The sequence below is a fragment of the Vanessa tameamea genome, chromosome 5 (genome assembly GCF_037043105.1).
Source record: "Vanessa tameamea isolate UH-Manoa-2023 chromosome 5, ilVanTame1 primary haplotype, whole genome shotgun sequence".
Lineage (NCBI taxonomy): Eukaryota > Metazoa > Arthropoda > Insecta > Lepidoptera > Nymphalidae > Vanessa > Vanessa tameamea.
In genome coordinates, this window is record NC_087313.1 from 11,614,155 (window position 1) to 11,641,333 (window position 27,179).

The window sequence follows — 27,179 nt, forward strand, 5'->3', positions numbered from 1 at the left end:
ATTTATTTTCCCATTTTTATTTTGATCCCTTTGTAGGTATCTATTTAAATCACAGCTTATAAATATTTTAAGCTTAAACTCTATGCATAGTTTTATTTCTATAATACAATAAGGTGCAATTCACAAATCTAAGTAGGTTTTAAGACTATTGAATAAGGAATGGCTGTGGAATTATCTCATTACTTCCTGATAAGTATAACAATAATCGCAACACGTGACTAAATCAATATCAATAAAATATTTATAAAGAACTACTTCAATTATGGATTACATGACACAAATAAACTGAACAAAATGTTTTTTTCTATGTACACAATGTCTGAACTACCTATATTACTTTCCGTTTAATTTATTTCCAGTTAGGCTGACTAGCAACTTTAAGGTAGGTTATCATCTTCGGTCATAGACAATAGCACTGTTGGAAGTATAAACCACTCCCAACACCGTCATTGCCTCCAACCAGACGTAAGACGTGTCCCTCGAGCCTCATCAATTATTTGGCGGTGGAATAAATAATACCATTCCAGACGGTTCTGGAAAGCACAGTGGATTTAAAAAGGACTAAACGGTGTGACTCTTTTTAACTTTACACGCGAGCAAGAGTCAACAACAAAACTCACAACAAATCAGTTTAGATATTGTGTACAACAGAACTGGCGCCTATTTATTTCCTGGTGCAAATAAACATATTTTTAAAGCATTTACAATTTTTATTTCTTAATTTATCCAACTTGAACAAGATCTTAATTTCATTGAAACACTAAATATGGGTGTAGTTAGCAATTTCAAGGCGAATGGGTTTCATATATTTGCACGGGTTGAATAATTTGAACGACTTAATTTTGCGAATGCAACGAACATATCTAATAAAATAGAAATATGCCGAACTTTCTAAGATCGTATACTATGAACTAACACCATTCACCCAATAGTACTCATTTATATAAAGTATCGAGTTGCAAATCCAGTATTTGTTGTTCAAGTTTATGTCAAAACAGTGTGTCTGGGTGGATCGTTAATTTTTCTTTCCAGACCGAGCCCAGTCTAGCATCTAGGAAGCAAAACCTTAGACATTAGACCTGTATTTTTGAATACAAGACTGTGCGTTTTTTAATAGTACGGTAACTATAAAGCTAGGCACTTAGTGAAATATTAGCATAATCATTATTATAGACATAAATAGACATAAAATCTTCTACGACAAACACAAATGACACATTCTGATCATAAATAATAATTTATTCTAACACGAGATTAAAAAAGGTAACGCTTTCTTATCTCGAACATTCGAGAATGTTCCGTTAGAAACTTGTTCATCTTAATTAATTTACAATTCGAACCAAATTTTTTTTATAAATTAATGTTTTATTAAAACGATGACATTTGGTATTTTAAAATTTTCAACTATTAATTATTTGCATTTAATTAAATTATATAAACATTTTAATTAAAAAGGATAAAAATAAAAGTTTAAATATTAACAATCGATAGTCGCAGTCGATAATAATGCTAGATAATCTTTGGCTTTTCGAATTTTTAGAACAATATCTAGTCGTATTTATATCATTGCTACGGAATGTTCAAAATGAGGTAGTACACATTTTATTTAACTAACAATTATGTTTTGAAACTTTACAAATGTTTAAGATACTTCAAGTCTCAATGAGTTTTTAACTGATCGCCCTATAATATATTAAACTAGGTTTTAGTATACATCGATTAATTAATCCACTGTTAGACTTGTAATAACTTTGCATATAAAATAGCTTAGTCTTTCATCGCTATATGACGATATTTTTTTATCAACTGTATAATAAAAATCACAACCGAATATTTAAATTGGACATTATTTATTAAAATGGTCAGATTGAGATTCTATCGCGAACGAGACTGACCTCCAGTTTGTGATCAAAGTCAGATTAACTAATTTGCATTTAATCTGCAAGGTTATTGGTCGATTGCAGCCGATGACGAGCATAGACGACCAATGAGCGTTCGGTATTTAGATAAATTCCATTTCGTTTATAATTTCAGAAGTTTTTTTTTTTTTTTGTGATAAGCGGAATGTGCAACATACATAAGCACATATTTATGTACTGTTGGTCGTTACAACAAACTCTATACAAAAAATATTGCTAAAGGGTGAGTTGGGGTAAGATTGACAAAAGACCGAAAATATCGTACCGATCGGATTTCCGATCTCTTTCCGATCCGATATCTTTTTCATGGTTCTTATTTATAAAGGACATATCTTTAGTCCGGGCCAATTACTTCGTGTATAATATTTTAAAAAAAATACAATGTTTCTAGCAATGTGTGTAAAAAGTAACTCACGCAACCGGTATGACGGTCTCTCGTGTAGTCTTAGTGCCTTGGACGTGCAGGGCGCCTATACTGAATTATTTTCAATATTATTAACTAAACAATGTTTTATTTATTTATTGATTTATTTTGATAATAAATTATTTCAATAACCATCAAGTTTCATATTGCACACTTGACAGTTACATTTTTTAAAACAATTTGCCTACATTGTTACTCGGCCAAGAAACTATTATGCAAATCTCATCTCTATACAAAGTTGAAAATCAATCAAATAACCGGTATGAAAACGCATACGGAACGAAGAACTTTTATATACATATACAATGTTTCAGATACGGCTCTAAAGCATTAACTTTGGTTGGAATGTTTTATTAAGAAAACGTGGAATTTAAAGACATTCAGTGTTGTTTGTTTAACTCAATGCCTTCTTAAACTGTTGCTTGGGACAAAATTTGCCCCCTTAGATACTAGAACAGTGTTACCAGCACCATTAATATACTAGAAGAAATAAAACATTCATAATGGAACTGACTCAGTTGCACACACCCTCAAAACCAAAATCATTTGGCAGGACTAAAATACTTGACATCCTTCTTTGTCACACGCGCGAGAAAGAGACAGCAATAGTTTTAGTCTTGCCAAATTATTATTAATTTATCGTGTACAATAGAATTGGCGCCAATATAATTATTGATTTTTTTTTTAAATTGTATATTTGGCTTAAGTCAACTTTATACAACTTTTGGTTTAACATTTTCTTTTCTTTTATAAACATTTTTTAATTTTTTTACCTTCCTTTTTTTTAAAAGTATTTTAATGAAAAATACAAAATTATCATAAATTTTAAAAAGTAAAAAAAAACACATAACTAACCACGAGGTTCATACTTATTCGTTTGAATGTTATCTTATGTCATTATAATAAGTTTGCCCCAATGTTAATGTTAAGGTAATTGTAGAAAAAAAATAAGTTACTATAAACTAAATTAATCAACGCCTTACAAAATATGGAGCATAATCAAAAAGTATTAAATACATCCAAGCCTTTGAAACTTTACTTATATAAAGTGTTTCAAATAAATATATTTAATATAATACCTATTTAAATAATGTGCAAACTATTTCTACAAAATTACACGTTAAATACTACAGTGCAATTTATTAAAACCTACCCGAGACATTATTAGAGTCAGTTTATAGAACAGGCATTTTGTACAAAAAAACAAAAACTTTTTTTTCACCTAATATTTTGACAATTCTTTCGACAGCTGTCAACCGCAATGCAATACTGATAATATTTTTTAATCTGTTATTTAATATTTTAATATAAAAACTATTTTCATTTACATGTTATATGTCAGTTGAACTCGAGTCCAAGATATGTATGGATATTTACTATCAACATGTATTTACATAATCGATGATTAAAGGACGGATGATTATTTTTTGATAAGTTAAATGCATTCTTCGAGATAAGTACCTTCAATGGCCTGAGTAACCGTTAATAACAGCTTTGAAACCAACGACAGCACTCCTAGCGGACATATTGTAAACTAACATTTCATCAAAGAAAAAATACTATAGCAAAATATTGCTATCATGTAAACTAAAAATTAAAAAAACGTACTCGATAATATTTTATCATTAAATCAACGATGTACAGATTATTATGTACTTATAAAAACACCCTACTTCACACGACCTCTGATGCCAAGGGTATTCATTGACGAAACTAGATTTAAAATTAACAGTGTACAAATTACAGATGCTGGGCTAAGGCCCCCCTATCTCGACGCTATGTGGGGTATTGTAAAATAGATAAACATCCTAAAAATAGATAAGCACTTTATCTACTTTTAAAATAACTAGTCCCCTTAAATCTCAGGCCTTAATAATAAGTACCAGGGGAGCATAAGACTGAACAACCCAAGCATTTTAATATACATTAGACTGTAAGATATACATTAAAATAATATTAACATAAGTAAATATTATGCAACTAACTATATCATTTACATGCCTGTGGTTAACCATTGATGACCCACATTACAGATTATAACTCCAATGTAACAATTAAATTGAACTATTAAAGCTTTCATAATATATAAAGACAAAGATCAACTTTACTATAATTTTGAAAATCGTATTAATTAAGTTTTTTTTTTTAAATAAATATATAAACTACATTAATTCATATCAATTGATAATTGATATTTCATTTTACTACAGATGTATTACGGTACGTACGTACAAATTTCGAGAGCATATCACGTTACAAGCTTCTTTTCCTTGGGTTAACATTATGACGTCATAACAATAGTAGCGCGTTTAGTAGTCACGTGATATTTTGTTCGTTTTTTTTAAAGTAACTATATATAATAGTAGTTAAAAAAATCGATAACAAAAAATCGATTAAAACAGTCGATCTTCAGTATTATTTTTGATAATGTGTTGAATGAATATGAAAAAAAATATATAATTTATTTGTTTTTCAAATACTGAATCTGAGAAAATTACCTTCCATAAGATAATAGTTTATGTATCATATGAAGTAAACCGAGAACAGCAAGTTGTTCGGAAGCTGGATACGGCGCTCGAACCATGGAGTGTCACCGTATCTGGATGGTGGAACATCCTGAGTTCCTTCTCGGCTTTCTGTTCCAAATCTGCCCATCTGAAAATAAATAATTTAACTTAAGAGATTATGATTAGGCTCACATCTTTGACAACAACGACACTACCTTATTTCTAGCTGCTTCAAATTCTCAAAGAGAAAACCTTAATATCTTTTGACCAGTCTATCCTGAGCCTCGGCATCTGCAGCCTAATAAGCCAGTCACTAGACAATCCAATATATAAACACCTTATAAATCTTTAAATTTCTGCACGTAGACAGTACTCCTATACTTAATAATACAAAAAAAAGATTAAGTTGAAATATTACCTCTGTACGGACAGCGAGAAAGCTTCAACGACATTGCTGTCTGTCTTTGCAGAAGTTTCTACGTATGTTGATATTTTATTTTCGTCGCACCAATATTTTAGCTGATCAAATGAGACCTCTCTGTCTTTTGACGATACGTCTGACTAAAATAAACAGATAAAATACATTAAAAACAAGTACACTCCTTGCAAATGCTATATGAAAGTTAATAAAATGGGTTAATACTTTTAGATCATTATGAAACATAAAGTAACAGTTAATGTTGCACTGCTGGGCAAATGCCTCCCTTCACTCTCGAGGAGAATGCTTGGAGCTTACTCAACCACAATACCATGGTGGATACAAGTGGCGGTTTCACATCCAGGATCGAGCACAAGATGAATTATTAGATGGTTTGAACTTAAAATTATCAGTTTAGATTCAAATCTTATAATCACTTGTCACATAACATACTCCTCTTTAAAATATTTTATTCCTATATTATTTGAATTGGGACAAATATTTATCGGTGAAAATTTGTCAAATAATAAGTAGTATAAAAGACTGATTTCTAAGCAATCTCAACGAGAAAGTCGCTATAAATGTATAGCAAAATCGTTCATAAAAATGATATTTAATCTGCTTATCTAATAACTAATAATATTATAAAAAAAGGAAGATATATATTGGTTTATCCTTTGAAGATCCCAAGAAATTAGCAATGCAACAATCAAGAAAATTGAAAATGTATTTAAATACTATAAAATTTAACAAATAAATAACTAACTTATCAAGCTAAATGGGAGCAATGAAGTAATTGCCAAACAAACAAAAAAATATTATGCCGAACAGTTTATAAATGATGGAGTTCCGATGTAACAAATAATTTAAAAAAGTGACCAAATTCCACCCCTTCTTTTATTTAAATTGGTTAAAAATATAAACTGTAGAGAAATAAAGTATGCACATTTTCAAATTTAAATTGATAATTTTATTTGCCTTTCAAAATAATGAAGCTTGTCATACTGTAATTCTATGTGAATTGCAATTTAATGCAAACAACATATCATACTCTATAATTTGAATGCCATGAGGTCTGCTAATACCAGTCCAACTAATACCAGAGTCTATTTAATACCAGCATCTATCATCATTATCTATCATAACAATACAAAAAACTTCTTTGACTTACAATATTTTCAAATTAGTTAGTTACCTTGAATATGTTATTAAAATACCAGTAAGGCAAATTTAGACAAGTGCTTTTTTAATGATATTGAGATCTTGAGTTTCGATTGAATAATATAAATATATTGTTATTTCTTAATACATTATTATAATGATGTATTCTTAATATGAATAAATAATGCTTATATTGGTAAATATTTTTATCTTCTTTAAGAACTATTTAGGACTAAAAATCATACAAATCTGTAATACCTTATTCCCAACGACGATAAAAGGAAACTTTTCAATTCCATTTTTAACACCAGCATAATGTAAGAACTCATTTAACCACGTCTTAATATTGTTGAACGAACTTCTATCGTCTATAGCATATGCCAGTATACAGATGTCTGTCCCTCTATAGAATGGTGTTCTTAAAGACTTGAACCGTTCCTGGCCAGCTGTGTCCCATATCTGAAAATTGGAAACAAAATTATACATGGGCTATTATTATACAATTTGAACATATATTGACAATAAATAACGACCCTCAATGACCAAAACAAATGACTACATCATCAATTAAGTGTTGCGGAAATAATTAATATAATTCAGCTTAATGTTTTGTTAATGATTCACTTGAAACAACTTCTTTAATACTGTAACCATCATTAGTGTTATGTAATTGAGAGTATTACATCAGAATTTATTTAAAATAAATTGGTAACTTTTTTCATTTTCCACCTTTTTAATGCAACAATAACAGAATTGATCAATATTTAAATGCTACGATAATTTTGTATTTTTAAATGATGGAAAAGAGTAAAAACTGAGTTTTATGCCAGTTCTTCTGGGTAAAATCTACATTCCGAACCGGCGGTAGCTTCACTTATATAGTTTTGTAAAACGACAAATCAAAAGTGGTTGTAAAAGCCTACTTAAATGAAGTATATTTTGGTTTTGAACTCCAGTTTTTAATGTTAATTATATGTTAAAATGGGTAATAAACATACATAATTGTTATTTGCCTTGTAAATGGCATTGCAGTCTTGAAGTATTCCGAAAAAGTTATAGAGCCACACAAAAACATTACAGCAGATACTGCTTATGCAAACTGTAAGAAAAGCTTTGAATCTACCAAGATTTGGTACTGGCTTTTCTGCAGTGGTCAGGTTGATTATAAATAACTCGAGGTGTTGTATTTATAAACGCGAAAACACGACAACCCAACAAATTCTAGAGAGATGACAGAGATAAAGGGATGTGCTGTATATGTGTGTATTCACTGCTGTAGTGAAGAACTCTTTTTTGTTGATACAATAGAAAGAATGCAAGGAAGGAAAGACGTAAGGCATTAATATCTATGTTGAATACCTAGCACACTTTGTTTTGCCATCAAGTGATCCTAATGGAATCACTGGACAACCTCAGTACCATATACGGCCACTGAACAGGATGTCACAACTTGTGGATTTTAATATGAACATGGAATACACAAAGGTCAAGTCTTATGGCCACCATTGTTTAATCCATCCTAGGCAGAATTCGAAAAATAAATATTTATTTTGATATCAAAATTGAATCAGTATTTGATGTCAAAAGTTGAGCAATGTGTGTTATGCAAATGTTGAAATATTGGTCGAAGACGTCGTCCTTTACCGTCGGCCTCAATAGCGAGCTCAAGGTCGCGCAATGTGATATGAGAAGCAATGCTTGGTATTTTTCTACGCGCCCGTATTTATAGCTCTATAAATTTGTAGACAAATGAAGATAAGACATAGCTCGAAGAGTTAGCAAGTTAAAATGGGCCATTCATTCGAATTGATAACCAAAAAATCGAATGGATAAAATGATTCGCAAAAGGAACATAGGGATCCACCGAATCAGATGGATTGAGGACATAGTGTTCACGTTGTAAGCTGCTGGATAGAAAGGAAAGTTGCTGGTCAGAGTGGCGCCCTTTAAGGAAGGCCTTCTCTAGCATTGAAACTTTAGTCTGTAAAATGCATTCAAGATATTCAAATTTGAAGCTTCGTATTTGTTTTTTGAATTGCGTTTTTATTCTAATTACTTAAATCACATTATCTATAAATCCAAGGTAACTATTAAACGATAACATTTTCTAGAAAAACTACGAATATTTTTCTTTTTCTTCTATAACATTGAATAAATGTGCCGATAGATCTATTAAAAAGCAATTCAATTGTATAAAAAATATTTTTTCTTGTAATATATACATTAATTACTGACAGTAAAATCATCTTCCAGTAATTACACGTAAGTCAAGTATAATTATTACATAGTTATTATTATTTTTAAAATAATACCTGCAGTGTATATTGTTTTCCATTGACATCTATAGTTTTGTTCATAAACTCGACGCCTATCGTGTGAAAGTTGTGGTCATCAAAGTGGTTCGATATAAACCTACTCATCAAACACGACTTGCCCACACCCCCATCTCCTAGTATTACTATTTTCAATAGTACATTTTTGTTTGCCGTCCGTCCGTAACTTTGATCATTATCCTCAACCATTATGTGTTTGTAATTCTCATAATAGTCACAAGCTCAGCTTAGTGGTTCTTTTATTGGTACAGCCTTGAGTCACACTAAGATCTATTTAATTAATGACTCCACATAAGTATAACGCGGAAATGTTTTTAGATAATTCAGTTTTAATGTAACACTGACCGATATACAAATAACAACGATAAATATAAAAAAAATCCGTACACGTAACACGTCACTACAGTTTATAATGTAATATAAAAATAAAATAAAGTTGTAATCAAAATCGCTACACAGTCCGCTCCACAGCACAGCTGTTGTAATCAAATTACAAACTTTAAACAATGGCACACAGATAAAATATATAAATAAATTATACTATTTTTGACATTGACAAATTGACATTGAAGTATAAAATTTATACAACTAAATAGTGCTTTTATAACATCAATATGTTATATTTCAACATTATAAATATAATAATATTTTTATTGCGAAATGACAATTACTTCGGTAGTGAAGAGTGCAGCGCCATCTATCGTTAATCTTAAGGCGTTATAAGATAAGTAGTGTTATAAGATATTTCTTTTTTCTAACACTAGATGCCAGTAACGAATGTTTGTTTTGCGGTTGTGCGTGAAACTCGCGAGATGTCAGTTCGCTCGAGTGAGTTTATTCCGCTTTGTTTTGCGGAGGTGAGAGGACATGTTGTTGGTGTGATTTTCGTAAACGCGTTGTGTTTAATGTTTTTCTTGTAAAAAGTATTTTTTGAGTGAATAGACGTTTTATTTTATAAGAAAAGTGTTTTCTTATTCGAACGAGAGCTGTGTGTGCATTCGAGTACTTGGAAAATAGTTACATTTACGCAATTGTGCGAGCGACTCGATGTCAATAAACTTGTCGGTGATATTTTATGGGAAAGGTGTGCCGCGTCGCTAATACCTGTTCGCGGCGGGAGGGTGCATGAAATCGGGATGTTGGCGGAGACCGGTGGCGCCTGAGCGTATGGTGCCATGGTGTCGTAGATTGGGAAGAGGTGAGTGGCATTAGATGGTGTTCGGGGCCGCAACAAGGCAGCGGGCTGAAGCGGTGCGCGCGGGGCGGGCTGGCGTGCATTCACCTCTGACCCGCGCGCGGGGCGAGCGACGCTCAAGGTCGGTGCGCCGCCTGAAGGTCGCTCGTCACGTGACGCGAAGGGTGCCTACCCCCGCCCCTCGTCTTGTAGCGTCCCTGTTTGTTTGGGTTGACTGTCGCGTACTTAAGTGATTAATTATTTTAAGATACATTAATCTATTTTTTGAAAAAAAGTTAAATATTAATCGTTCAAAAGCCCTACGTTCGTGTTACAAATTATAAGTTAAAGAAATTATAACCTTTCTACGGTATCATTCAAACGTAATAAAAATGTCTAACATTAAATTAAGCGCGTCAGAACTTTCCGTAAAAATAAAGTCGTTTTATATACTATATTATTGATAGCGTCACATATTTTATATTACTGTCGCATAGCTTAAAATTTGCATATGAAGTAACGGTATACCATAGAAGCCGATGACTATTTGAAATTACAACTTAGTATGCGATTATCATATCCTCTACCACTCTAGGCACGATTTTATAAACAGTGAAGGGTATAAAGTTTCATATATCATTTAACAAATGTCACGTTATAAGTTGTAGGAATGTACATCGTCATAAGGAACTTGGTATTATCTGATTATTCTGATAATTTTGTTCCTATGCGGTTATTGTTATTGTGTACGATGCGATATACTATCAATCCACGATTTCGCTGAACAGTTCTCTGTTTATAAAATAAATATGTACTACAGTTACTTTGCGCAGTAATTGTGTTACTTCTTTAAACATTTGATGTTAACGTGTATGTTAACTTTAATTTTGATTTTAAATGTAATTGAATTATCCAAATGTATTGTTGGTTAATACACATAAATGAAACAATGCAACTGCTTAATATTCAAATTGTTAATGAATGCTACCGGCTTAAATAAATGTTCACGAAGATCAAGTATTTAAAAGTACCTATCTAAATATTTGACTTTATATACTTATATACTGTTGTATAGTATTCAAAAAAATGTTATGATTACTATAGGATAAATATAATACAGCTTAATATAATAAGGTAAATCTTCAATTTAAAAAAATAATATGACTTTGAAGACAGCAAACCAGTTTGTATATTTTATGTACAAAAATGTAGTCTTAATCAATACTTTCAACTCGTGTGAACTCTTTCAAAAATTCGACTTGAAATGGCTATTTAATCGAACATAATTGATGTCTATAATTGTATAATTTATGCAAAACTTGAAATAGTGTTCGAACTCTAATAAAATAACACCGGGCCCCACGACTCTTTCGACGAGACACGTTCTCGACAAAAAAAGTTACATATCAAGGTCAAGATTTTGATATATCAATTATAAATCGTAGCTTGATTTGAATAACGAATTGTTTTCTGGATATCTATAGTAACTGACTGAGATTATTTGTCAAACTATATTTATCAAGACACGTATATTACAGAGCGATTTTTAGATATACTAGTAGTGGATAAAACAATAATATTCTTAAATGATAAACGTTATTTTACTATTGAGCAAATATCGATATATTGTAGATTTGATAAAGATGTCATGGTAGTTAAAGTTTCTTTAGTTATTTCGCAATATTTGTCTATCAAATTGACTATATAATACTTATGAATCATTCCTTAAATATTCTATAAACATCTTTACACTATACGATAGCCGATAATTTACACGCTTGCAGGTATTCAGCAGGATAAAGACAAAAATATTCAACAATATATTGAAAACATATATCGATCTCTAATAAAATTATTTTAGATACCAACTATTAATGTTTAAAACATGAATGATACAATACAATTTACGCGCTTAGTTGTTTCAGTATTAGTCTTCTTCTCCATTTAAATAAAATAATTGAATAATTTTCATGATTTGCGGTAAATGGAAATATATAGGCATATTATAAGCATTTAAAAGGCGCGTATTATGCCAAATATATCTTAGCCCAATATATCATGTACGATTACAGGCAATCTAGGCTTGCAGCATGATCGCTCACCATGACCATGCTAAGAACAATATTTTTTTTTAATTTATAGCTGTTAACAATACGAATCAATAATAAACGTATTAAAACTCTTTTTATATTTATGAAAACATAATATACAGTTTGTAGTTTAATTATGGTAATTCGGTTAACTGTTGATTTATGTATTATATACGTATATTCATACATAGTACTATCTCTGGTAGACACACCTTCATATGTTAATTATTTCGACAGACAAAGCTATACATGCATGTGGGCAGTAATTGTATTGTCGATCTGAATAGGTATGTAATGAAACGGTCTGATGTCTGACAGACTGATAAATATAAATAAAATAACGGTGTTAATTAAATCCTAAACACGTGTTATATTTATAAAACATAAAGGCTACAGAAAACAGTACTAGAGCTAGGTACTTGGATGTTAATATGAAACAATATTGTAGTGACATAATACGTCACGTCGCGTGGAATATAGTTAGTTAACATAGTTTAAATTCCAGGATGACACTTCCGAAAGGCGCTTCGATAAAACTTATACTAGAAGATGTTCTAGCATAAGTTTTATATATGTTTATTGGTATAGTAGTATTTTTTCAGTTAGGCATTACCAAAATACTTTTTGTTTAAATTATAATAAACGTGAATTTATGGATTGTATCCCAGAGATAATAATTTTGTTTCATATTAAGGTTTTTGAAATAAACTTTAAATAGAAATACGTCTCAACTATTTATTTTGGTTTTAGATATTAATAAGTATATTTTTATAATGATATAGGTTTATAAATATATATTACTAATAATATAGTATGAAACATACACAAGCCTCAAAAGGGCTTCATTATACCGTTGCTTCGGTGTTGAACTTTAGATTGGTATAAATAGGTATATTCATTACTGTAATGTTACCAAATAAGGATTTTTTAACTATCGCTTTTGTAATCAGATCACATATCTTTTATTACCGTTCTAACAGTGGTTTAATTGCAAAATGAATGTCGAAATAGGATTTAAACTGGCTCATTGTTTACTCAGAACCGGATGGTTGTGATTAATCGTTGATCTACGCTAATTAGGTATGCATTTAACAGTTACAAATGTTTTGTCAATTAAAAACATAAGAGTTTAAAAATAAATTTTATGGGATATTGATTTAACTCTAAATACACGCGTATATGTAACTTAATCTCAGTTGATAACAAAACAATCTTCTAAAGATTTAAGATATAACATTTTGAGATAAAAATTCTAGAACCAATAGAATTATCGTCTTGTTTTGTACCTAATACGAATAAACTATTGGTAGCTATATTAAAATTATGATAGTATTACGTCATACATATATTGTATAATGCAATGTGTATATTATAGAAAAAAAAGGTTTAATAAAAATTTGCAACAATCCAAATTGCAGGTCGCGTTCACGAATCACGACCTCGAATTTTATTTCAACAGAAATAGACTTGTTTTGACGGCCTCTTGGCATTTTGTCACTACCTTGATACAAACACAAATGCCGATATGAAATGCAATAGAAGTTTTATTGGAATGTATTTATTTACAAGGACTTATGATTCATTCGTTTATCAAACGTGTTTACGCCTCCTTCGTTATAAATAAAGCGTTACACAAACGGCTTACTTAAATGTAAAGTTTCTTTTATAAATATAATATAAATCGTGCAGACTTATAGAAACAAAAGCACAATGTCATGAATAAACCGATACCGCAGTGCATAATGGCATTGCATAGCGAATAAATCGTAAAAAAGCTAATAAGGTTGAACGCGACTGTACTCTCACTACTTTCACGTTTGCTTGTGTGCGTTAGTGTGCGCGGCCGGTGACCTTGCTATCAGGCGGAAGCGCGCGGCCGTATGAGTCAGCGCGTCTGTAGGGAGCAGGGACCTTCACGTCTATTCCCATTTTGTTTCTAGACTTATAAAAATTAAATTTAAAAAAGGAATCTTTCTATTAAAAATGAAATAATTTCATATTTAGAATTGTTTCCATGTTCTAATTTCGTTTTTAATATAATTAATAGTCACATTAAGCAAATTAAATGAAATACAGTATCACAGTAAATTTATAGCGCAAAACTGTAAAGTAGGGGTTTCAACATGAGAGAAAAAAAAAACAATGAAATATCCATGTCAGTCATTTTATACTTACAAGCCTTGACGTTTTTTTTTTATAATAACCTAATAAACTTATTAGCTCTATGAATATTGTACTAATATTTATAACTTTTAAAATAATCTTTTCGGATACTTGTATTGCTCTTCAAAAGTTTTTTGTTTTTTGTATATTATTTGCAAAATAACAGTTACTAATAGATCAAAACAAATTGATTTGTTATCCTGTCAACACACACACTCAAACTGCATTCGTACGTCGAAATAGTACGCAGGCATGTTTTGTACATTGTATGCTTACATAACATGTGCATATAAAACGAGTTCCATATAAAAGCCAATTAAAAATTTCTTATAGAAATTATGTCCGTTTTCCTTATAAATTTTTTATAATCTGCTGCTTTACTCGACGTATATCACGATGTGAGTTTTTGGAGTTTTTGAAATCGAGATTGTGAGTGAGCAATCTCGATGTCTCACTCAGAATCGACTTCAAAAAATAACCTCATCACGGTGAGAACACGTGAAATATAACCAAAGATTCTTTGTAATTCATCTCGTGCTTAGACGAAGGAAAACATCGCAAGGAATCTTGCACGTGTCAGTTGAAAATCTGCCACATGTGTATCGCTTTCTTTTTAAAACGTGCTTACTAATAAGACATTTGCAGGTTATAATTTTTGGTCAGGAGTATGATTAAGCAACAGACATCGTAACACATAACTTTGTCATTTATAACATGGCAAGATGTTGCTTAAAGTACTTTAAGCTTAATATAAACAAACCGATTGAAAGGTGCGCCAACACAAAACTCCGTTCTTTGTTTAAATTTCTCTTTCAGTCCCGTTCCGATTGGCTTTATTGAGGTCGCCGTCGATTTTAATTATTTATCCGATTGAATAAAATTAATTATAATCTGTATTTTTCTTTTTAAATTTTCGTTTATGGAATAGTGAAGATTTGTTTTAATATATTTAATTAAATTAAATTTTAACCGCAGTGGTAAATAACTTGGAATTTAATTTTTAGTTTGCCTTTAATTTTTTTTTTTTTTGTTAATTGGAATATTAGTTATAATAGTGTTGCTAGTGAACTCAGTCCGTAAGGAAAGCTATTCACGACGCTGTTAAACGACAACTTAAACTATTATTTTTATCTAATATTTAACTTCTCATGATATAACATATTTTTTATTATATACATATATATATTTCCGTATGTATGTGTGTGTATATTTTTTACTTTTGTACACCTACAAACGCTCTTTCCTGCAATTTCTAAGGTTGGCTGATAAAGCCTTTTTACATATTTTTATCGTTATGCAATGTAGTGTTAAATAAGTATATCATGTAAAAGATGCGTATTTTATGCCGAATCTGTATGTGGGAACCGTTTCTTGTAACACTTATACACGGAAGACCAGTTTCGCAGCTGTATTCATAACTTTGTTTCAAATTAAACTGTACGTAATTTTTGTAAACAAAGAACAAATAATCCAACTACAACATTAACAGCCTGTAAATATCCCACTGCTGGGCTAAGGCCTCCTCTCCCTTTGAGGAGAAGGTTTGAGCATGTTCCACGCTGCTCCAATGCGGATTGGTGGATACACATGTGGGTAGAATTTCGAAATTAGTCACATGCAGGTTTCCACACGATGTTTTCCTTAAATTATCGAATTATAAACACAAATTAAGCACATGAAAAGTCAGTGGTGCTTGCTTGGGTTTAAACCCGTAATCATCGGTTAAGATGCACGCGTTCTAACCACTGGTCCATCTATAGAGCCGAGATGGCCCAGTGGTTGTACCTAATAATTATGCACTTTGTCGCATTGTATGAGCAATTGCGGTGAAAGCCGGGCCTCGATACTTGCAATTTATAAACGAATACACACAAATACAATTAATATTGTTATTTTTATAGGGCGATATTTAAATTGTTAAGAAATAAAAAGAAATACACAGATACGATCAGGGCCGCGATACGGCACTGATCGTATCCGTCAAAAGAAGAAAAAAATATAAACAGATGAATATAACAAAAAAATAAGCATAAAGAAATATACAACATTTATATTTGCTAAAACCCGCGCTACACTTATTTTAAACTTGTGTATGTTAGTACAAACACTGCATTTTTTGGGAAAATATTCGCTAAGTGACACCTGTCTTTGATGAACCATTGCACTCGTGCCACGGATATGATTAATAATATTAAAAAAATATATATACATTCAACATACAGGCCAGGCCGCTCTTCTATAGTTCGTATTTTTTGTGGTGTGGTTAATTAAGTTTTTAATTAACTACATATAAAATTACATGAGGAACTTATAGAAATTACACATTGCTAATGTTAGATTTGAATAATTAATCGAATGACTCATTCGCGCTTTTGCCTTACTGCTACAAAAAAAAAAACAATATAATTAATTTTTGCACAGCTTCGGAGACCAAGTCAAGTTATCAAGTCGTATATAACTTCCTAAAACAGGTGTGAAGTCAATCAATGACAAAAACTGATTCAATAACATACCTATATAAGACCAGGAATTCACTGATATTTAAATATAATATTGCGACATTTGTTATCTTGTAAATATAATTTAAAAAAAAAGTTTGACGTGAACAAACTTCTACGAATGACAATTTAATTGTTTTTTTCTTAAAGTCACGTTAATTGTTAAGGCTTTTGTTGTAGAAATACTCTAAATTTTTTTTTCGGTTTTTTCTTATTGTGTATGGTTTAGATTTCATAAATATTTGAAAAAAAAAATCAAAACTTGCGTAACTCAACACGTGTCCCAAGTGAAACCTTATTGTAATAAAAACATTACATAGATAAACGGACCGCTAAAAGTCCATTGATCTTTTCTCATATATATATTTTTTTTAGAAAATCCTTAGGCATTGATCGTAATATTTTTTTAAAATATTATATTAGTTAATTCCCACCTTTAAAACGTTTATGTTGTAATACATATAACTTTATCGAACTACACAGCGTACGCTAGTGAAGCTCCCAGTCGTACAAGTCAGCCAAGTTACACAAAACCGTAATGCGCTGTATACCAACACCTTCCTCATGAATCATTTTATAAATCATCTACCAATGTGTTAAATTTGTACTCGGAATGGACAATAATAGCCTCAAGGGTCAGGATCGACAATACTCGTTTAACGTTAAGCTATTGAGACTAGACTTATTGATAGCAGGAAAACAGACTATTAAGGGGTGCTCTGATTAAGTAATTGTCTTTTCTTTCTTTTTTCTTTCATAAAATGCATATATATAATGGACCACCTTATGGCCAGTGATGACCATCGTCCATAGACATTAGTCCTGAAAGAACATTGTCGATTCCAAAAGTCGCTAATGTGCCACCAAACTTGGGAAATAAGATGTGATGTCTCTTGTCTCTGTAGTTTAACTGGCTCACTCATCCTTCAAACTGGAACACAATAACACTAAGTATTGCTGTTTGGCGGTAGAATATCTGATGAATGGGTGATACCTACCCAGACGGGCTTGTACAAAGCCATGCTAAATGAAACTGTGTTCTTAATTGGTACTCGGTGGTGAAGGAAAGCATCGTGAGGAAACCTATATGTGGTGGTTGAGTATCTGCCACGATTATGTAACCACCAACCCGCATAAAAACATTGTGATGGAGTAAGCATCAAACCTTCTAGACATGTTCATGACATGTTTTTCAAGTGCCAAAATGCAACGTTCATTTAAAAAGCGATATAATTCAAAGTAACCTATGACAATTTCAAATTAAATAAAAAAAACGAATAGTGTCGCTCCTTACAATTATTGTAATCGATGGATCTCTAGGTGACTGATCTCGTATTTACTGGAGCACATCACTATGACCCTAGCGGTAGTGTTGTGACACGATTCCCGTACGACATAGATATTTATTCTGTGCATCGTCTACCGTTATGTGATACTGTAATGATATTATATATTTATCTCGTCGTCAGTGAATTTGTTGACTTTAAAGTAATTACGAATCGATATATTATAAATGATTGTATTTAACTGACTTAGCTTGTCTTTAAAATGTTGGAAATATCGAGTTTCTTGCCGGTTCTTCTCTGTACCGGTGGTAGCGTTACGTTTAATACAGTTCTGAAAAATGACGATTGAAAAGTGCTCGTAAAGGTCTACTTGAAAAAAGTATATTTTGATTTGATTTTCTTAATAACATTCAAATCAGAATTCAAATTAGAAATTAAAAACGTATTAAAGGTCATATTCCATTTTCGAATTGTAACGTGAAATAACACAACGGGGGAAAAGGCAGGTTAAGTAAAATTAACGATATTTTGTATTCAATATTAATATGGAACTGTAATTATTAACTTATTCCTTAAGATCTTATGGTTCTGGATTATTGGACTAGTTCCAAATTTAAAATGGTTCAGATATTTATTATAATTATATATATTTGTGTGTGTAACACGCACACAGTGAAACATATGGACGTTTTTTTAAACATGGAATGTACAAAAAACATTTTAATCGAATATGACATTAATAGCTTTGATTCCAAATGATATTAAATAAGACATATTAGGTTACAAAAAATGGTTGAGTGAGCTATTTCTGTAGACAGTCTTATGCAAAAACCAAGTAACTAATTAAAAACATGATCGTGGTCTGCTAAATATTATATAATTGTTAATAAATAAAATTTATTCAAACAGACTCTTGGGAACGTTTTTGAATGGACATATTACTTTAAATTCAAAGGTACCATCGGTAGATTCTACCAATAATAACCGACAAGAATCTCAGTATAGACTATTTAGACAATCAGTTACGTAGATTTATTATTTGAATTATTACTTATCCAGCATGAAAATCAACGAATGCCAACTCCACACTTTCGTCGTCTGTACAATGATTTATCGATTAATACGCGTTAATGAACTAAATGACAAGTTTTTCTGTACTTCTCGGGGCTATTACGGTTGTCATTGTTTATATTCAAATAAACAATCAGGATACTCGTAATATTATTGTTGTAAATATAGTGCGATTGCATCGTTTTGATACCAACTTGTAAAAACATCCCGGAGTTTTAAATGAGAAAATAGGCTATAATATGTCTATTATCTAAATGAACGTGTTGATCTTAAACGAAGATCGTGGGTTTAAAGTTTTAAACTTGAAGTATAGCCAAGACTAACTGAGTTATCATCTATGAAGAGAAGAGTTTATTTGTTTTTTTCTACTTGCTAATATCTTAAACCTTTCTGCAGTACTCAGTAGGTACTCTTGTTTATTGTTTAATAACGTATTTTCATTTAAAAAAAAGAGCTCGAATGTATGCTATAAATAAAAACTTAACATCGTTCAAAACAATGAAATCAAGACGAAACCATGGAGGTATTACGTATACTGAACCTAATTATTTTAATCAAAATCATTTTATGTATAAAAAAAAAGTTATGGGTGACGTACAAAATATTTATATATTTTGATTACGAATTGTGAACCGTTTTTCGTAAGTTTTAAACCAGGGCGCAGAGAGTGCAAAAAGACCCGAGTCCGCAGCGCTGATGATGGGCTTAGGTCGTCGGTAAGGTGGGCACCTTACCGACGAAGAACTATTAAAATCTTAAACACAATTTTTTTGGAGGGGAAGATCAGAACACTGCTTGCACCTGGGCCCTTGTTGCACTGTAGTCTCAAAGGACTAGAAATGGGAAATTGTAAGTAAAAGATTCAAAGTAATTTGATATCAAATGTAAGTACAAACATTAAAAGTGTCGAGTCGATTGCAAAACGAACGGGTCAGGTGAGCGTAGCAAGATTTCAAATTTCATCCGTTCACGTACATTCTGACCCCGGCTTGCGTCATTAAAAGTAAAAGGCCGCCGATCGGTCTTTGAGTTCAATGCTTTATTATTATTTTTTTTATAAACAACACACACAGACCTACTCTAATGAGGTAATAAATAAATTTAATGTTAAATTCGTGTATAATTCTGTAACTTTCATAGCAAAATTAATTTTACCGCTTAGGCCGCGTGGGTATACTCCAGAGTTTGTTCTACTGAAACTGAATTAAAATATATATTGTAATTCGATTGATATATGTACAAGGAATAGATAAGTATTATGAACCTTATTTTAATGAAATAAGAGCTATAGCATTTACATAAGTCCTTGAACGAGAAAGCCATTTATACATCCTCGGAGGTTTCACAACGGTTCAACCATTCGAAATTCGATTCGAGGAACCCATTACAGCGTGACTCACGGCACGGGAACAGGTCTTGACTGGCGCCGCCATGTGCTAAGCTTCGGTTACAATGCGAAATTTTTAAATGACCTTGAGTTCGAGTTGAGAAATACGAATTTGACATCTACCGTATTAGGAATATAACTGTGTATTAGTAAAAATTACCAAAATTGTTTTAGGCTATGTTAGTACTGCCCGTGTCGTGCAGAGTCCCTGCAGTAATAATTACCATATTATCTATGTATATTAATACTATAAACGCGAAAGTACCTACCTCGACAGCTTAAGGCGCTGAACGAATTTAGATTAAATTTTGTATAGTTAACAAAATAAAGAATTAGAAAAAATGTGTAGATATAGCATTATATATCTTCCGTTCCTGTTTTATATTACAATAATAAAATGCTAAGTAGGTATATAATGATTCGTCTTATTGATATGGAAATAATTGCAATCGGTTAATTTTGACGAGTTTAGAAGTTTGTTTGTCCGATCCTTGAGGTTCCCTCTGGATAATCTTGAATACGAATCCAATATACAATACGTTATTGGATACTTTTCATTGTAATAGATTCAGAATTTTTATATAATGAACAGATTATTGACTCTAAAGCTGCTTCCAGACTTCAGAGTACTTTTTATATTGACCAATGACCTTTTTTTTATGGCATTGGTTGGCGGACGAGCATATGAGCCACCTGATGGTAAGTGGTCACCACCGCCCATAGACAAAGGCGCTGTAAAATATATTAACCATTCCTTACATCACCTATGCGCCACCAACCTTGGGAACTAAGATGTTATGTCCCTTGTGCCTGTGATTGCATTGGCTCACTCACCCTTCTAACCGGAACACAACAATACTACTACTGTTATCTGGCCGTAGAATATCTGATGAGCGGGTGGTACCTACTCAGACGGGCTTGCACAAAGCCCTACCACCAAGTGACCTTGTTATTTATTTGCATTCTTAACCTCTCATATCAACGATCACAATCTTAACTCTCGTTCTTATTTTAAAAATGTTAATATCTCTGTTCATTCTTTACAAATGCTGCAATACCGTAACGTGCATTAATTGTCACAGTTTTTATTAGAACTGTCAGTGCCGTTATGTGTTAATTGTGGCCGTGCCTTTACATTATTTCGTATTATGTACCTACTTCTTGTTTTGAGTCACCGGCACGAGATTTTGGTGTTGATCTCTTAGTCATAGTTATCTGATATTGTCTGAACGAATCCTATTTATTATTGATTCTATTTAATTAACAAATAAATTACTTTATTATTTCATGTTTAAGATATTTTTAATTGATTTTGGACTGCGATATATCTAACTTTATTTTTCGTTTTATTAGTGTGTAATCATTTATGGAGAGAGGAGTTTCATATTAATATGGGAGTTTGGATTAATGGACCACCATATAAGATGATAAGTGGTGCCCAAAGATATTGGCGCCATAATTAATCCAGTGTTGGTGGCACATTGGCAATGTAAGGAATGGATAATGTATCCTATTGCGCCATCAGGTGGCTCATTTTCTCGTCCCCTCCAAAGAAAAAACTCCTCTACAAGCATTTACAATAATGATATAATTAATATTTGCAATTAAATAATTTTTAATCACCTAATTCCATTTAAAATTCAAATAAATCAAAACTTAAATTACTAATAACTATTAGTATAATGGCGTCTGATTTGCATCTAAAGCCTATTCTCACCAATATTAGAGAAAAACCGAACAAACATTTGACATCGAATTACCGCGATATCATTGGCCGAGAGCTTGGATTGACGAAAAAATTACGTTTTGAACGTCAACGAAGCTGTTGTCGGAACTTGGTAGTGAAATTAAAGCGGATATTAGTAGAAATGGGAATACTGTTGTATTATAAACAAATATGTATTGACTTAGAACCTTTAGTAGTGTAAAATGTAGCTACTATTAAATTGTATGGAATACGTAAACATTAGGTTTTTTATCTTTATTCTTAATTCAATCGGAATAGGCAATAAGCTATAGGATTACATATATTTTTAAACGATACGATTCATGTTTATATAAATTAAGTATATATTGAATGGAAAAAATGCAAACCAATGCAAAGGCATGCAAATATGATGATGAGAACAGGTACCTATTGCAATGCTGATTAGTTTTTTTTTTAGATGAAACTGAACTAATAAATGTTTTTATAGATCATCTTAAATGCCAAGTATGATAAAGCATACAACTATTTCCGGATGACGGTTTTTGTCCTATTTCGTCCACGTCGATTAAATTAGTCATCTTTCAGACCGGTCTGAATATTTATAACTCTTTATAAGGTTAGATGATTGTAATAAAAATGATGAAGAAAATTAAGGTAAATATTTAAACTTACATATTGATAGAAAGATAAATTTTATAACAAAAAAAAAAACAATTAAAGTAGTTTTTTTAGGTAAAAAAAGCATCAATATTGACTAGACGCGTGACACGAATATAACCAAAGAGTTTTTAGTCTATATCATAGTTTAAATTTACCCAGGAACATTCATATTGCACTATGTCGAGGTCAATAGCTTCATTCTATTAACTACGGAGTCAACACTAGATTAAATAATTCGATTCCTACGCGATGACTCAGTGCGATACATTATTCTTTTATTCGAAGGCTCTTAGTACAGCCTGATCTAAAATGATTGTAATTTACACTTAACAATACGTTCACAACATCACTGAATTAATTTATGCAAATTGTATTGTTAGCTAAAATATATATGATTGTAACGTAAAAACAAGTCCGCGTCCTTGGTTAATAAATTAAAAAAAAAAAGAAACTGCTTTTAATTTCATAATTATTCAGTAAGAACTTTTTGTTATATATATAATGTGCATTAGTTAAATACTAATGTAGATATATTCTGATACATCGGTGGATTAATATTAATAAATTATTTCATCAAAAATTCGGATACAATTTCATCGATAATACATTTAACAAATACTTCCAAGAAACAAAACAATCGTTTATAAAGCTCGCTCGTTAGGTGTCAACCTTCGCGGAATGCGGCTGCAGCGACCCATTTTCATACTCTTCCCGTCACCGTACGCCCCACCAACTCGTTACTGTACCCCCCGTCCCTTACTCGTCACTGCTCGGTACCGGTATCGTGCCCTCGATGCGTTTGATTCCGTGTTGCGAAAATGCGTTTGTTTAACTTAGTTTATAATCATAATATCTTATTAAACTGACGAGCGATATACTTATTTTTAAGTTTTTACTATAGTTAATTTGTTTGTGTTTATAACGAAGTCGTAAAATATAACTTTCAAGGCTTCAATTGTATAAATTAAAAGGCTTAATTGATTTTATTGCGTGGCAGAGAAAATTAAAAAAAAATATGTAAGTATATTAAACGTAAAGCTGTCGAATAGTGAATTTTAATTTCGGGAATTCGATTACATATGATTTTAGACGATATAAAAATTAAGGCTTTAACTATGTATAATCTATTCCAAACACAAGAGGACAAAAGTTAAATAAACAAAATTTGACATCGAATTGCCGCGATATCATTGGTCGAGCTTGAATAAATAATCAATGACATTCATTATGGATTTTAGAAAAATACGCTTCTCAAACATGGACGAACCTGTCATCGAAACTTTGGAAGTAAAATTAAAGTGGATATTTGTAGTTAAGCGGAATAGTATTGTATTATAAAAAATATGTATTAATCGAGAACTGTTAGTAGTGTACAATATAGCTGAACTTTTAACAAATCGCATGAAATACATAAATCTAAGGTTTTATTATAGTTTTGCTTCTTCGATTGGAATAGACGTATGATATTACATATCAAGACATATAAAAAATATAAAAATAAACAAATAGTAATGGTCACTAGGAATTTCCTTTCCTTAGTTTTTGTTAGTACCGGACTCGACAAGGCTACAAGGCAACGATTTAGTGATTCATTGCTGTTAGATAAATGTAGGTATAAGAATTAATTAATGCTTTGACCCCATATCTGCAATATGCGCACCAAAAGTCAACATTCCGTTCTCGCAGTTCGAGGAAAATAATATTACAAAATGAAAATCAAATCCTATATTGTAATTGAGCGTTTAATTATAATAAAATGAATTATATTGAAATACATTTCTGTGTTACAAAAAATGACGAGCACTATTCAAAGACAACTAACTGAAGCCTTCACCAAGTTCTTTGACATTTGTAAGAAGAATAAAAAAAAAAAATGTAAAACCTTTTTTTAATTTAAGCTGCTACTTGAAATTCTGGTACCATCGTGTGCAGGAAGTTTAAAGAGGAAGACATGTGTATTGACAATGACAACTAAGTGCCTATATTTAATACTTTATTTGAAAAACCGCAACACGTAATTCGTAAAATGCTTTGCCAATATCGAATACTTTTGCTTTGAATACTAATCGCTAAAAAACAAACAATATAATCATCCAACTGAAAAAATTTAATACATTAAGTTAGGCTTGATTTGGATTAGACATCATCGGAAAAACGATTGCTTCGTGATTGCCATTCTATGTTAATCTTTACCTTAAATTAAACTCCAAAGTTTGTGTACGTTAACTTATCGGGGTTTTATAGTTAACTGTAATTTCATTTGTAAATCAATCGATTTAATCTGATTAAAAGTCTTCTACTTTTAAACTGTGTGATAAGGGACTTTGTTTTTTAACGGACTTTATTTTTCTAATGTATGAAAACAGAAAGAAGTAACGGATTATTATACACTAGCTTTTCGTCCGGCTCCGGTTAACAGTTTACAACAGTTAACAGTTTTACACGGGTACAATAAGGGACTATACACGACTTTTAAATTGAGGATCAAAAGAAAAATACCTACTTTTCCGGCTTGGCAAGTTGAAATTTAGACATACATATAAACCTTCCTCTTCAATCACTCTGTTTATTAATGAAAATCGCATTAAAATCCGTTGCGTAGTTTAAAAGATCAAGTATAAAGGCGGGAAGCGACTTGGTTTAAAACTATGTAGAGATTGGACCAAATACCGGTCTAAATTGTAATCAAATATATAATGAATTCGCGTTTAAGTATATAATATTAGCCATAGTTTAAAACTATTTTGCTTTTTTATAAATGTGCAACTTAATTTCAAAGGTAAATACTGCACTGAGATTTGAACATTTTCGGCCTATTGCGTAAATCACCTGTTACAGTAAAATTTCCCGCGTAGCGACAAATGACAGGGCACTCGTAGCGTAAATAGTGCCGAGGTCAAATGACCGGTATTTAAGTCTCAGTAAGATATCTATATATATTTGTAACGCGTCTCTATCTCAGCTTCTAAATAACGTAATAAAAAACAAAAAAAAATACAGATATTACTGTCAACCCTTTTATTTCGAATTTGGAATGTAGTCATTTTTTTTAATTTGTGGTTGATTCTGAATGACTATTTCTTATTTATTTATTTAATCTACTTATTATAAAGTTCTGAAAATTATATTTTATAGTAATCTGTTATCAATTTATTAATTGCTTTATATATATATTGTATGTACTGAGTACAAACTGATTTTTTATATATATATCGTAATGCAATACCTATGATTAATTCCAATCAAATTATTTTGCACTTATAAATACAATATTCAATCAAAACGATACAATCACTTACTACGTCAATTATTAAATTGTTATTATACGTTTTTTCTGTCACAGCTGTTATTAATATAATAAGTTCTCAAAACATATCATACTTACTGGTAAGTACATAAAATCATGAAATCAGTTATCTTTGAATGAATAATATTTAATCTGTGTTAAAGAATTATTTGTCAATCAATTTGTCACAGACGAACTTACACATTTATAACCATAAAATTCCTAGAATTAACGAAATAATCTCGCAAAGTAATCTTCGTGTTGTCCTCGTAAAACGAGTATTATTACAAAAATAAATAAATAAGCAATGTTAAAAACCATCGGATGCTACCAGCAATACTCATTTGTATAAAACTAAACATTCTGCGAAACACCACATAATTAATGACTAAAAATCTTTTTAATTTATCATTTATTAAATTAATGTTCTCTTATAAAAAACTGGACGTCTTTCTTGTATTTACTTAATTATGGCAGGCGTCGTCATGATTCTAAGAAACGAAGGTATCAGCAAGGCTCAGCTGCATCGGTTCAACGTTTCACAGTCTGATAAATGCGAATTGGGCAAGATATATGCAGTAACATGCCAGCCAGCAATTACATTTCTTGCTGAAGCCAAGGTGTACTACATTTACCGGCGCGACATTATAGTCGCATTAGCTGGCATATTGACTTATGGATACCAAGTATTACGTTACAATTCGAAATACATTCTGCATTAAGCAAATTTCAATTAATATACGAATTATATTAAGCTTTTTTCTTATAGAGTCGCTGCGCAAAATGTTAAAAAAATAAACATGGCTTTTAATGAATTTCGTTTTTAAATTTGGAATGTTATGTTACCTTCAACCTTTGCATTTTCCAAGGAGATAGAATTTAAAAAAAAACGTGTCTTGTATAATTGTTGTACAACATCATAAGATATCGTATGATAAATAAATAAAAAAAAAATAATAACGATACGGTAACAATATTAGTGTATTTAGGGTTGTGTCTTCGAAACTGGATAGGGTGATACAGATTAAGGATTTTACAGCTGTTTTTATTCTCAAATTTAAAAGTATCTGCGAACAGAGGATTTATTAGATATG

The 27,179-nt window shown here is 31.2% G+C and overlaps 2 protein-coding genes across 2 annotated transcripts in view; one reads left to right on the forward strand and one right to left on the reverse strand.

Annotated features, from left to right (window-relative positions):
* Positions 1 to 4,822: 4,822 nt before the first annotated feature.
* On the reverse strand, positions 4,823 to 9,263 carry LOC113392367 (ras-related protein Rab-9B). The gene is made up of 4 exons (XM_026628767.2): positions 8,742 to 9,263; positions 6,688 to 6,888; positions 5,269 to 5,411; positions 4,823 to 4,998 (listed from the first exon to the last, which is right to left on the reverse strand). Exons 1-4 carry the CDS (start codon positions 8,949 to 8,951, stop codon positions 4,860 to 4,862), a joined length of 693 nt encoding a protein of 230 aa, XP_026484552.1. The 5' UTR covers positions 8,952 to 9,263; the 3' UTR covers positions 4,823 to 4,859.
* A 330-nt stretch (positions 9,264 to 9,593) lies between these two features.
* The window catches only part of Hr39 (Hormone receptor-like in 39), a 32,090-nt gene continuing 14,504 nt past the window's right edge, over positions 9,594 to 27,179 (forward strand). The window contains exon 1 of the mRNA XM_026628764.2: positions 9,594 to 9,960. The gene's annotated coding sequence lies outside the window, so the exon portion shown is untranslated. The remainder of the gene's footprint in view (positions 9,961 to 27,179) is intronic.